General features: G+C 52.4%; 1 protein-coding gene across 9 annotated transcripts in view; it reads left to right on the top strand.

The window, feature by feature from the left end:
- MTSS1 (MTSS I-BAR domain containing 1) overlaps positions 1-12309 on the top strand; it is a 163209-nt gene extending 150900 nt beyond the window's left edge. For 2 of the 9 annotated variants that reach the window (XM_042924109.1, XM_042924110.1), the window contains 7 exons: positions 716-813; positions 2764-2974; positions 6750-6869; positions 7727-7921; positions 9197-9370; positions 9699-9861; positions 11280-12309. In XM_042924109.1, the coding sequence (XP_042780043.1) occupies positions 716-813; positions 2764-2974; positions 6750-6869; positions 7727-7921; positions 9197-9370; positions 9699-9861; positions 11280-11980 (1662 nt within the window). In that variant the 3' untranslated portion in view covers positions 11981-12309. The remainder of the gene's footprint in view (positions 1-715; positions 814-2763; positions 2975-6749; positions 6870-7726; positions 7922-9196; positions 9371-9698; positions 9862-11279) is intronic. The other 7 variants (XM_042924114.1, XM_042924113.1, XM_042924117.1 and 4 more) reach the window with 5 other exon arrangements.
- Positions 12310-13057: the final 748 nt, after the last annotated feature.

The raw sequence follows: 13057 nt of genomic DNA, 5'->3' as shown, positions 1-13057 counted from the left end.
TGATGAATCACATGCTGGCTTTTGCCCTTTGTAGAAAATTCTCATTGCCTCCCTGGAGAACCAACTCAGAGGACAAATACAAGAGTTTACGTTTTCCATTCTATGAAATTGCTTTTGTCAAATCACAGCAGGCACGCGTTTGCTCCATGAATAGACATTTATTGAGAATCTACTACGTGAATGAAAGGTAGACCTCACATTCAAATAGCTATTTGTCAAGCAGGGGAGCCAGATGTAGAAGTAACTGCGAGCAAATTGGCTTGCTCTTGATTCTGTCAGGTTTTGAAATCTCAGGGCCAGAAGTGACCCACTGAATATCAGGCGGCTAACGTGCAAGACCGACAAATCCTAACACCATCATTGAATTTGTGGTGCCGTAAGACAAGAATCCTACAAATTCTGGCCTTGAGTATACCTGACTCCTGTAAATCGTTAATCTGTAGCTGTAAATCTCTCCCTCTCCCTCTAGACTGACATTTCATGGTCCCCTCCCCCCTTCCAATTTTTTATATTTTTGCTTGTCTCAGAAAAAAGGATTATGACATTGATGGATTGGTACTGTTGTTCTTTAACCGAAGAAAGGACGTTAACAACATTTTGTACGTTAACCCCACCCCTTGATGATGACAGCATTTTGATGATACAGGTTAAAGATTTGATGGATGATGTTTCCCTTCTCAGCACCTCACCTACCCACTTGGCTCTGTCCCCTTAGGTGATTCTGGACTTGAAAGGTTCTGATTATAGTTGGTCGTACCAGACGCCACCCTCTTCTCCCAGCACCACCATGTCCCGCAAGTCTAGTGTCTGCAGGTAAGTAAAGCTGGGCTCTGCCCCTACTCACCTGCAGCGAGAATCCTCCGGAAATGTCTGCCATCTGCAAAATTGTTCTCTAGCGGTTTTCTGTTAGAAGACCATTCTTGGCCTGCTGACTGCAAAGCGTATTCTCTTTTTGAAGGATGGCAACTTCATCACGCATCACTAACCCTTCTTGATGTACGCAACCTACTGACCTTTCTCTTTGACTTTTCAAAGCCAAGTAGATTTCCACTTCTTGCGAATTTAGCAGTGAGAGGAAAGAGCAGGGTGGATCTGCCTGGTCTGTGTCTGGTTATGTCCCCAAACACACACACGTGTGTGTGTGTGTGTGTGTGTGTGTGTGTGTGTGTGTGTGTGGTGTCATATTTAACCTTGGGTAGTAAACACAGAGCAGTAATTTCAGACTTAAGATGCTACATCATGAAAATGTTGGTTGGTTCCTTGTCATCACTTATGGGCTGTGTGTGTGTGTGTGTGTGTGTGTGTGTGTGTGTGTGTGTTTGACAAATCTGTTGGGTTTTCATTTTGCTAACAAAGAGAACTATCTCACTAATACAAAACAAAGCTGCACGAGTTCTCTCTTCTAGTTTTAGCTTCAGTCAAAAATCATGCGGCACTGACAACATCGGCCTTGAGCTTGCTGGAGTGCAGCTGCTGTGGCTTTACTGCCAGTCCCCAAATGCCCTCTTCTGGCTGATTGGTGGGGTGGGGGGGTGGGGTTGGGGGAAGCAAAAATTATGGTAATTATCCCCAGCGGCAGTGATTTCCTCTGGCACACTCCCCTCTATCTGTCGGAACATTCGTTGTCAAGTAATTCTAGCGTAGAGCAGTCACGGTCCTGACTGCCTCATTAGCTGTCAGGGTCTGTGAAATCTGACAAGACTCTCTCGCCGGGAGCAGAAACCACGCACTTGGTAATCCCAGGCTGGGTTGTTTATTCCGGCCCTTCCAGGGCTTCCCGTTGTCCGTTCTGCTTGTTTGGACCGTGGGGCTGTGTTCGGTTTTCTGGTTTTTGCACTCTGAGTTACTAGAGCGCATACTTGTTAGAACTGGAGACGCAGCGCAGACAGAACACCCAGAGGGTGTGTGACGCTTCTCAACACCCTGTTTACTGTTCACCTCGGAAACAAACAGCTCAGCCTCGGCTGCCTGTAGTTGTTGAAAGCCGCCTGCCTCTTGCCACGTGTGCTGTAACACCAGGCCCGCAGATCCTCTCACAGAGAAATGTCTGTGATCAGGGAAAAGCCATTCATTCAAGCATCGACTCTGGTAAGAAGAGGTAAAACACGCTGACATGAACACACAGAGTTGATTTGCCCGTGTTCTTTATGACGGTCTTGAACCGGGCTCGTCGAGGATGAAGTCTCCTTGAGGGGCGCCGTGGCACCTGCACTCCCAAAGTGACGGTTGTCTGGGTGGACCTTGGTTTCCTGGACCCAGATGGTGCATCTGAGGGAGAGCCTTGAATACACTAACCAGATGATGCTGAAGCCTTAGTGGGTTTCGCGCCGTGCTCGTGAGATTCTGCAAGCAGATGAGCAGATAAGATCGGCCCCGTCTCTTTTCCTGCCACAGATGTTAGGTCTCTAGCTTTGGTGGTAGATGACCTAGCTGAATTAATTGGGTAGCACTTGACTCTTCAGAATCCTGGCACCTGGTGCCAGGGACACCTCATCGTACCATCAGAGAAGTGAGTCTTGGCGGACCTGCTTTTTGACAGCTCCCGCTTTTCTCCCCGCTTGCTCACACGGTAAAAACCTTTTGTTTACTAGCTCGATGACTTGGTGTTCTGGAAACACGTTTCACCGTTTGCCCAGCTCTCCGTGGTACCCAGCTGACTATCTTATGTTCTCCCCCCTCCCCTGTTCCGTTGTCTTCTGTCTCCCCCCTTCCCCTGTCCCTGCCCCTTAACCTCGCACGCCCGCGTTCCCTCCGCCCCCACAGCAGCCTGAACAGCGTCAACAGCAGTGACTCGCGCTCCAGCGGCTCTCACACTCACTCCCCCAGCTCACACTACCGCTACCGCGGCTCCAACCTGGCCCAGCAGGCGCCCGTCCGCCTGTCCAGCGTGTCCTCCCACGACTCAGGATTCATCTCGCAGGACGCCTTCCAGTCCAAGTCACCGTCCCCCATGCCGCCAGAGGCCCCCAACCAGGTAAGGGTGCCCTCGGCTCCAGAAGTGGCTGTGGTGCCTGGACCACCGTCACTGGCCGGATGCCAAGGAAGATGTCGGTTCAGGCAGACCCCTGTCCTCTCGACGCGAGAAACCTCTGGATTAATTTCTCATCTTTAGATGTGTCCTTTCCCCAAAGGGTGAGAACCGTAAGTTGGGTTTGAAGCCTGTCTCCATGGTGGTGATGGTCAAGTCGCCACATTGGTTTGGGGAGTCCTCTCGGGTAAGTAGACGGACTCAAGGGAGTTTGGCCACCCTCCGGCGTCCCTGTAAGTGCCCGGCTTCGCATGATGCTTAATTAACGGACGTGCGTGCGATGGTGGCACCTTCGCCGCCGGCACGTCCGCTTTTCTCTCTGAACGGCGGAGATTCTGTCCTTGAACGGTGCCTTGGAAACCTTCCTTGGCCCTCTCCGGTTCCTTTTAGCAATTGGTGTGAGGATGAGAATGAATCCTTAGAGCCCTTGCAGATAATTCCGTTGGCATTCTGCTCCTGGGAGAGGGGCCGGCGGGGAATCTTCCAGCCCCAGTTGGGTCAAGTGGCGCCAGACCCGGCCCAGCCCGTGGTTCCAGCTGGAGCAGGAGGCAGGGGCTGGACAGGGCATTGTGACGCCCTTCCCGTGCTACCCTCTCCGTCCTCTTTCTCGGAGCGCCAGGGGTCTGGCTTCCTACTTAGTAATACGCAGCACAACAGCAGACGCCATCCGGGGTGCCCCACAGTGCCATCTGCTGGGAGCATGTGGCTCAGTGCCCGCTGTGTGTTCTGAGGCTGACCCAGCTTTGGCCCGAGATCCTCTGGACTTAGAAGGTCGCGTGCTTTTCTTGTATCCAGGTATCCAGTTTGCTTCACAGTCACTGACTACAGTGTCCCCGGCACCACCGCAGGACGTGCTCCGTCTGCTATCTGTGCGGCATTGTTATCCCTGTTTTGCTGTGGAAACAGACGCTCAGAGATGTGACTTACCCAAGCTGCACAATTATCTGACCTGCAGGTTGGGGACCTGGAACAAGGGTTTCTGGCGAGCAGTCCAGAGTCCTTTCTGTTCTGTCTCAGCCGTGAGGTGTCCCTGGGAGAGTGTTTGGGGGAACACTTCGTGTAGAGCAAGCAGCTGAAGTATTTTGGGAATTTAAGCCAGACGGTTCCTTGCCTGATGTGTCTGACGTTGGTGAACCCGGAGGTTCTCAGCTCAGTGGTCCCTCTGGCATTTTCCAGCTGTCCCAGGAGACTGTGGCCTCTCTCTGTCTTTGTGGGAGAGAGACTTCATTTCAAACAGAGACATTCCGGGCCAAGGGCCACGACTTTGAGTTCTAATGTGCTTGTCCTAGCTGGGGCGCTTTGGCTGGGTCCGAAAGGTGTCACCTGCCCGTCCCCCGCCATGCGGCAGAGCTAAACCATACCTGTGTGTCTTGAAAGCAGAGTGTGAATGGTTGAAAGGAAAACAGGAATTTGCGATTCTTCCAAGGCTATTCTAATGTGCAGCCTAATTCTGTGTGTGTTTTGAATCAACTGACAAATTAACATAGTATTGTGTGCTGACACTCCTTTCTAAAAAAAAGAGAGGCCACGTGCTCCAGCCTCCCTGACAAAGACTGTGTGTGGATCAGGCTGAAGTGAGCGTTTCTGCCTCCGGTAATGTCGAGGGAAGCAGAAGTCGGCATGTGGGATTTACTTAAATCTGAAAGCTGGTGCCCAAGTTGCTTGGCTGGCAACTCTAGGGTACTCTAGGGTAGTTTTAATAGGCTCAGGGATGCTGCAAAATTTAAAACAGAATTCTATTTTTACAAAAAAAAAAAAAAAAAAAGGCGTTACAGCTGCTTATAATTGTAAGGTAGAGGGGAAGTTAAGGAAATTGTACAAATCACATAGGCCAGAGGATCCAGTCTCCCAAAATGTTACCTTTATTTAGGATGAGGAAGGGCACACACATCTCTAAGGGGAAGGAGCCCTTCCTTTCTCTCCTCGGTCACGTGGGTCTCAACCAGTGCCAAGTGATGAAATGTGTTAAGAATTCTCCCATTTTCCTCCACTGTGCCCTTTTCAAATTTAACCTTAATCCGCTTGTGCCCAGGAGTGGGACTATGTCTGTTGTGAGGGTCTCGTCCTAGAGCTGTTCATTCCGTGGAGGCAAGAGGTTCTTTAGGAAAAATGAACAGAAGCCAAAAGAAATAGGAACCTGCAGTCCTGGAATGGCTTATTGGTTCTTTTTTTCAAGTTGAACATACTTGAATTAGAGGGACCAAAATGAACAGCCCTAGTAAATTATAGTGATAACTGGCCTCTCTGTACACTTGATTAAGTGCTACATACATAGATAGACACATGGAAAATTTCATTTTCTCTTCCTCTGTTAGATATTAGTGATCCCTCTGCCCAAAATGAAAGAAATTGGAGTTTTAGATTAAGGTTGCGGTTCCTCAACTGAGAAGTGACAGAATCGTAACTTAAATACAAACCCTCAAACTTTGGCTCCGGAACCACCAACCAGACTCTGAGCTTGAGGAGCCATCGGGGCGTCCAGTGGGTAGCGTGTCCTTGCTTTGGTTCTGTGGGGCCCCATGCAGTGGAGTGTCTTCTCGGAGCCTTGCTGCTTGCAGGATGGAGAGCTATAGCTCTGTCCCTTTGCCGGAACCTTTCTTTCTTTGGCTGTGAAGGAGGTGGACACGAACATGACAGAAACGTGAACCTGGCCTCCTTGGCAGTGAATTCAGGAACACTTTGAGGAAGTAAGAGTAGACCCCGGTAGGGTTGGGCTTATTTAAACAAAAGGATGAGCCGGAGATTGGAGTTAGCAGCGAACAGAACTTAAATATCTGGGTGTGCCCGAAGCACTATCTTGGTGCTTATATTGGAAGTTTATATTGGAAGAGATGGTCTTCATCACTCATCCATTCGGTAGTTTTGAGCACCTGTCACGTGCCAGTACAGGACTAGAAAGTTGAGACATAATGGTGAGCCCACGGGCATGGTCCCTGCCCGAGCCGAATGTCAGGAGACTGAGCTGGGGGCACGTACCCCGGCTGACACCAGGCGACTGGCAAGACTGGAGGTGAAATAAAGATCGGCACAAGGACATGTTGTCCCAAGTCAGACCTCCTTTCTGTAATGCCCCAGATCTCTCCAGATGCTCCGTCCCTCCCTAGATGGCCCCTGGAAACATTGCACTGATCTCAAGGCCTCACTGGCCAAACCTCAAAATCATTTCCCAGGCAGAGAAACCTAAAAACCTGCCCTGTGAAGATGCAGCTTCATGGCTGGAAACCACCCTGCATGGGTGCAAAGGCTGCATGTGACACAGGGAGAGGCTGGGGACTGGAGGGGTATGGAGCAGAAGCCCAAGCTGGGTGGTGGTGGTGGAGGGGGTCAGTCCTCAGGCACTAAGTATGCCTGTGCACCTGAGAGATAGCAAAGGCAGGCCTCCCCTGGGACCTCGACTTGTGGCATGAGAAGAAATGCCCAAAGGAACACGGGGAGTCTCACTGACCAGTGCCAGGCACACACTAGACACACACACACATCAGGGTCCTGGGGGGGCTGACCATCTGGCAGGTGTCTCATGCTGCTTTTCGAGGGCTTGAAAGCCTCTGTGTGGGTGCAGCTTTGGCAAAGGGGAAAAAATAACCCTAACCCTCTGCTTCTCTCATCCTTCCCTCTTCTGTGTATATGTCTGTCTCTCTCTCTGTGCGTGCACTTCCCCACCCCATCTTCTTGTTTTGATTTCCTGTTACTTTTGGTGGCATGTGGTCCCTCCCTGCTGCAGAACTCGTCCAGCTCGGCCTCCTCTGAAGCCTCCGAAACCTGCCAGTCCGTGAGCGAGTGCAGCTCGCCCACCTCAGTCAGCTCAGGCTCCACCATGGGCGCCTGGGCGTCCACAGAGAAGGTGACCGGCTGGGCCCCGGCCACCGTGGCCAACCCCTCCTCCCCTGCCCCCCACCTACCGTCACTGTCACCACCAGGACCTTGAAACTCAAAATCTACAAAATGCATCCCAGGAGCAGTCCCTTTTGGGGCCAGAGAGAGGGACAAGGCTGAGGGCTTTTTCTTGAAAGGGTGCCTGGCTCCTGGGCAATGACCTTGCAGTGTCCTGAGGGAGAGGAAGGGGTATGGGGAGCTCGGAGGTGGAAGGCTCCTTCTCAGAAGTGTCGTGCGCTCATCTGTCCCCCCTCCCCCTCCCAAGTACCCCACCCACCGTGGCCTCCTTGTTGCGGTACCATCGGAGGAGGACATCTCACTGCATCAGAGGCTGTGCGCTTTTCTGCCTTTTAGTTCGCCAACCCCTCCTCCCCCTTCACCCCGATTTGGATTCTGCTCCTGAACAGTGTGATGATTTCAGAAACCCAGAATGAACAGTTTTCAGTTGTTGCTTGGGAATGTTTTAAATTTGCATAATGAGATGAACAAATCATTATCACCGTGAAATTAAGCTCCATTGGTTATAAATCATCCAAAACCATTGAGAACGCCAAAAAGTTAAGGACACCGATCAATTTCCACACTACTCTAAAATGTAGATAAATTATTTGCTTGACTGAACACTTCTTGCCGTCCAGTATGTGTTCTTTGCCCCGTGGCCCTTCCTCTGGCACCACGGATCATCCAGGAGCGGCTTGTTTTATTTATAAATACTCAGGTCTCCCTCCTCCCTTGAATGTCAATGCCATCTTGTACCTCCACACTCATCCTGTTATATTAATTTTATTTTCCTCCCCCCCCCTTTTTTGTTTGTTTTGTTTCCAGTTGTCTAACGGGTTTTCTCACTGTAGTTTGCCAAGTGAGTCCCATGTGGGGCCCGTGGGGGCAAGCCTTTCCCCTCATTGCCTGCCTGCCTCCCGCCTGCTCCCTCGGGTCACCTCTGTCCACCTTCCAGACTACGCTCATTATTACACCATTGGGCCCGGCATGTTCCCGTCATCTCAGATCCCTAGCTGGAAGGTTTGTGTCTCTCCTCCCTCCTCTCTTTCCCTCCTCCCCCTTCATGGCTCTGTGCTCCCCCCTCTTCTGTCCCACGGTCCTCATCCTGACCCCCCCCCCTTGCCCCTTCCTTCCACACTCTGCCTTCCTCCCCATATAACACCTCTCCCTAAGAAAATTCCCGCTGGGAAGAACCAAAAAGCAGCAGGCAGATCTGAGATAGAAATGTCCACGTGGAGCGGAGCTGGGCGAGGCTCCCTTTCAGAAACATTCATTCGGCCCGGTTAGAGGTGGTTAGACGGTGATGCCAGACATGGCCTTGCAGGGCCGGCAGGCAGTTCTACACTGTTGGGGCCACCGCAGGGTGTCACTGTTACCAGGGGCTGGGAGGGACTGCCCTTCTCCACCATGTGCCTCAGACTTGTCCCTGGAGTCCCTTATTGGGCCATGGTAACGGAACCATAATCCAAACTATGTTTTTGGCTTATCATCATGTTTTATTTTCAGTGTGAATGCAGACTTTATTTTTAGTCTCATTTGTTTTATATTAAAACATGTTTGCTTTAATATAAAAGCAAAGTTTTAAAATTATTTCCTAGCGAGTCCAATTGATGGCCGGGAGGATATCCTACAAGGAGGTGCCCCGAATTTGAATCGCAGGTTAGCCTAGGCTGTGGCATCTAGAGCAGGTCTTGGCTTAACCCCTCACAGGTAGTGTGGTCCCCTCAGGCTCCTCAGGGTCTTCCTGCTGACCCCCGAGGCCTGCCTTTCCTATGTGAGGGCCTCAGAGGGCACATCCTGCGGGCCCTTGGTGGGGGGTCCAGTATCCAGGAAGTGGAGGTTCAGCCTCCGAGCGAGGCTGAATTCCTTTAGTGCCTCCTGGTGGCCACTTCACTCAAGTGAAGACATTTGGGCTGCTGGGGGAGAGACATCAGAAGTGGGGGGCGCTGTCCCTGGGGATTGGGTCTCCACTGGCTGGTGCCTTCGGACACCTTAGACAGTTGGTCAGCCGTTAGGTGGCTGAGTCTCCCACAGGTACCCACCTGCCTGGTTGTTGAGGGCTTTTCATCTTTGGGCAGATATGAGGAAAGGGGAGGCACCCGGGGGGCCCCCAAAGGATTTTCCACTGCCTTCTTTTCGAGCCGGCTGAGGACATAGAAGGGCCTGCTGGCCTGTCCTAGCCTGAGCTGCCCCTACCGGGGCCAGCTGCCGTCTGCGGGCAGCTGTCCGGAGGGTTCTGCGGCCCTCCACGCGGAGGCCGAGGCCCTGGTGCTTGACCACACTTGTTCTACTTAGGACTGGGCCAAGCCAGGACCTTATGATCAGCCCCTGGTGAACACCCTACAGCGCCGCAAGGAGAAGCGGGAGCTGGACCCCAATGGAGGAGGATCCACTGCTGTGGGTGGTGCGCCTGCAGCTGCCGAGGAAGCTCAGAGACCACGGAGCATGACCGTGTCAGCTGCCACCAGGGTGACGCTTTTATTCTCTGCCCTCTAGACCTGGCCAGCAGCAGGGGGCCGAGTCAGCCTTGCAGCTGGCAGGACCTGAGCCCTGTTCCCCCCGCCCCAACCCCGAACTTCCTGCACCCCCGGGGAAAAGCCTTGTATTGACATCAGACCGGTAGAACTTTCTAGAGCCCGGGTAGGACCCGTAGATGGGTGATGTTCGCGGGAGCAGAATAGGAGCACTACGGAGGCTCCCACTTGCAGGAGTATGCGGAAAGGCTCTGGGGACACCGGACAGGGGATTCACGGCCCCTGTGGCTTGTCTGTGTCTCTCTCGTTCCTCCCGCGTGCAGCCTGGTGAGGAGATGGAGGCTTGCGAGGAACTGGCGCTGGCCCTGTCGCGGGGCCTCCAGCTGGACACGCAGAGGAGCAGCCGGGACTCGCTCCAGTGCTCCAGCGGCTACAGCACGCAGACGACCACCCCATGCTGCTCTGAGGACACCATCCCCTCCCAAGGTACGAGGCGGTCCGGGGCTTCCTGAGCATTGGCAGGTGAGGAGAAGGGGTGCCCTCCCTGCCGGGACGAGGCAGAAGAAGGAGCACAGCGTCAGCCCTGGCCAGCAGACCCGCTTCAGAGCCACTGTCATCCTCTGGGCATGCTCGGGAGAGCTGGCCTGTAGTGAGCGGGTAGCTGCCACGTCCGGTGACCGGACTTTTGCAGCTTCTCCCGTGTCTCACCATCCGGGTGCAGGATAGCTCCCAGGGTGAACTCAGATGCCGCGAATGACAATCAGGTCATTTGTGTCGCAGCACTTGGTGCTAAGCGCTCTCTTTTCCCATTTAAGCTTATGGTGGTACGGATTCTCGCCCTCGTTTTACGCATCGGACAGCGAGGCTCAGTACCTCGCCCAAACAATTAATGAGCAGCCCTGGGCTTGAACCTCAGTTCTGAAGGCCCGAGTTCTTCACCTATTCCAGCCAACTCTTCTACTAACCCCGCCCCCCTCACCACAGCACACGCAGGCCAGCAAGATGGTGGCCGGGGCTAGGGCGCAGCTGGGGGAGTTGAGCAAACGTATTTGCGGTCCACTGGCCAGAACTTCTAGGACTAAGTGGGTCTCAGCGAAAGGCCGTTTTGCTGTCCAGGGGACATCGGGCAATGTCCGGAGACATTTTTGGTTGTCACCCATGGAGGGGGTGCTGCTGACATCTAGTAGATGGTCAGGGATGCCGCTAAACGTCGTGTAATGCACAGCACGGCCCCCTGTCCCCGCAACAAACCTTTCGCCTGGCCCCAGATGCCGGGGGGGCTGCTGTTCAGAAACCCGCTCAAAGACGTTCACTCTGTGTGCTTCTGCCTCCCGTGTGACCCCAGTGTTGAGAGCACATACACACACCTCGCGGACGGAGCCTGTCTTTGTACCTGTTTTTAGGGGCTCGTTGCCAGTAGCTCCGTTCTTTTTCCAGCCTTCGCCTGGCGAGTCCCTTATGAGAGAGTAAGGCCTGCGATCGTCTGTCTAAGGGTTGTTTCTCTTGTCAAATTCCGGGCTGGAGGGTCTATGGAGTTTCTTTCCTCTTCCTGCTCACCTCCTTTATTCCTCCCAGAGCAACTGGGTGGGTAGCCCTGATGTAGCCCGGCCTTCGGGCATGCTTCACCGCTCAACAGGATCGCGTGTGTGCTGTGACGTCCAGCCCCGTTCTAGGGCCCAGGATTACATCGGGAGCAGGACGAAGATCCCTGCCTGGTGGCGGGGTTGGGGGGGGGAGTTCTCAGACGTTGGGGGCCTCTAAGGACGGTGTGGAGATTGGCGGAGGTGCTTGGGATGAGGCTGTGGGTAAAGCACCTGGCCTCTCGTGCCTTTTGTCCTCTAGCACAAAAGAATCAAAAAACAAAGCTGCTGCCTTGGAGATTCCTAATCAAATCTTATCATCAGTTTCAGATTATGATTATTTCTCTGTAAGCGGTGACCAGGAGGCAGACCAGCAGGAGTTTGACAAATCATCCACCATTCCGAGAAACAGTGACATCAGCCAGTCTTACCGACGGATGTTCCAAGCCAAGCGCCCGGCCTCAACTGCTGGCCTCCCCACCACCCTCGGACCTGCTATGGTCACCCCAGGGGTTGCAACCATCCGACGGACCCCCTCCACCAAGCCTTCTGTCCGCCGGGGGACCATCGGAGCCGGTCCCATCCCCATCAAGACACCCGTGATCCCTGTCAAGACCCCAACCGTCCCAGACCTCCCCGGGGTGCTGCCGGCACCTCCGGATGGGCCAGAGGAGAGGGGTGAGCACAGCCCCGAGTCGCCCTCTGTGGGTGAGGGCCCCCAGGGTGTCACCAGCATGCCCTCCTCAATGTGGAGTGGCCAAGCCTCCGTCAACCCTCCTCTTCCAGGCCCGAAGCCCAGTATCCCCGAGGAGCACAGACAGGCGATTCCAGAAAGCGAGGCCGAAGACCAGGAAAGGGATCCCTCAAGTGCCACTGCTTCCCCAGGCCAGATTCCAGAGAGTGACGCTGCAGACCCGAGCCCGAGAGATACTCCGCAAGGGGAAGACATGCTGAACGCCATCCGAAGGGGCGTGAAACTGAAGAAGACCACCACAAACGACCGCTCAGCCCCTCGCTTCTCGTAGGCTCGCTTAGGCTCCCAAGAAATGCTGCCAGTGGGGAAGGAACTGTTTAATTCATAAAACCTAATTTGTCTCGATCCATTCCAATCTGTAATCAAACAAAAGATTTTGTAGGCAACTCAGAATACAGCTCTTTTGAAAGTACTCGACACCTTTAGCTAAGAATTAAAAGCAACATACGTAACTGACATAACTTTGATCTTTTAATTTGTAAATATTGACAGTTTTCTTTCTGCACATTTTAATCTTAGTTTCCCTTTTGATTTTTCTGAAGGTGCCAAATTCCATTTAACTTTTTTACAAGTCTTTGTAAAATTTTAAATGCATAATGGGGGGGGGTGGTCGGGGCAGGGGAACCACGAAGTAGTTAATTTCAGAAAAAAGGATAACTATACTTCGCTTTTTCTTTTCTTTTCTTTTTCCTGCAAGCTTTTGTAGATGCATTGTTAGTAGTCTGGCTTAGAAGCAAATTCAAGTTATTTTAATGTACAAACAAAATGGATAAAGGGGTAAAATCTTCACTTAAATGTAGTATGTTCTGGCTGAGAAAAGCAGGAGTAACAATTGATGAGCAATATTCAGAGCGAAGTGAATCTGGAAATGGTAGACTCTGTTGGGATTGGGGGGAGGGCCGTGGGAGGGGCACACTGTCAACATAGCCGATCCTGTTAACATTTAAGAGTAGCCTTGTAGGTTGAATTTCTAGTATCTTCATGGTAAATGCATCCGAACAAGCCATACTGGATTGCAGTGTCTGTTTCTGTAGGGTGTTTAAGGACTTCCTTTCTCCCACGATTCCTCTTGACTGCACAGCACCCACCTCCAATCCCGTGCATGCTGCTGCCGCCGGTTAGACCTAGAACCCCCCCACTTCAGTTACTCGTCTCTTGTACCCACTTTCATGGGATCCAAATACGTCCAAAAAGGGTAAGGCAGTTTTAAAAATGTGAAGAACATTTTAAAATGATGAGAGCAGGGAATTCTTAGATATAGCAAATAAATGCCTTTTACTTAACTGTGCCCAGCAGGCTGGGCGCGTTGAAAAGCCCAAATATTTTGAAAAAACTCGAGCGGATTTAA

Source organism: Panthera leo, chromosome F2 (genome assembly GCF_018350215.1).
Source record: "Panthera leo isolate Ple1 chromosome F2, P.leo_Ple1_pat1.1, whole genome shotgun sequence".
NCBI lineage: Eukaryota > Metazoa > Chordata > Mammalia > Carnivora > Felidae > Panthera > Panthera leo.
This window is presented reverse-complemented; position numbering and strand designations above follow the sequence as displayed.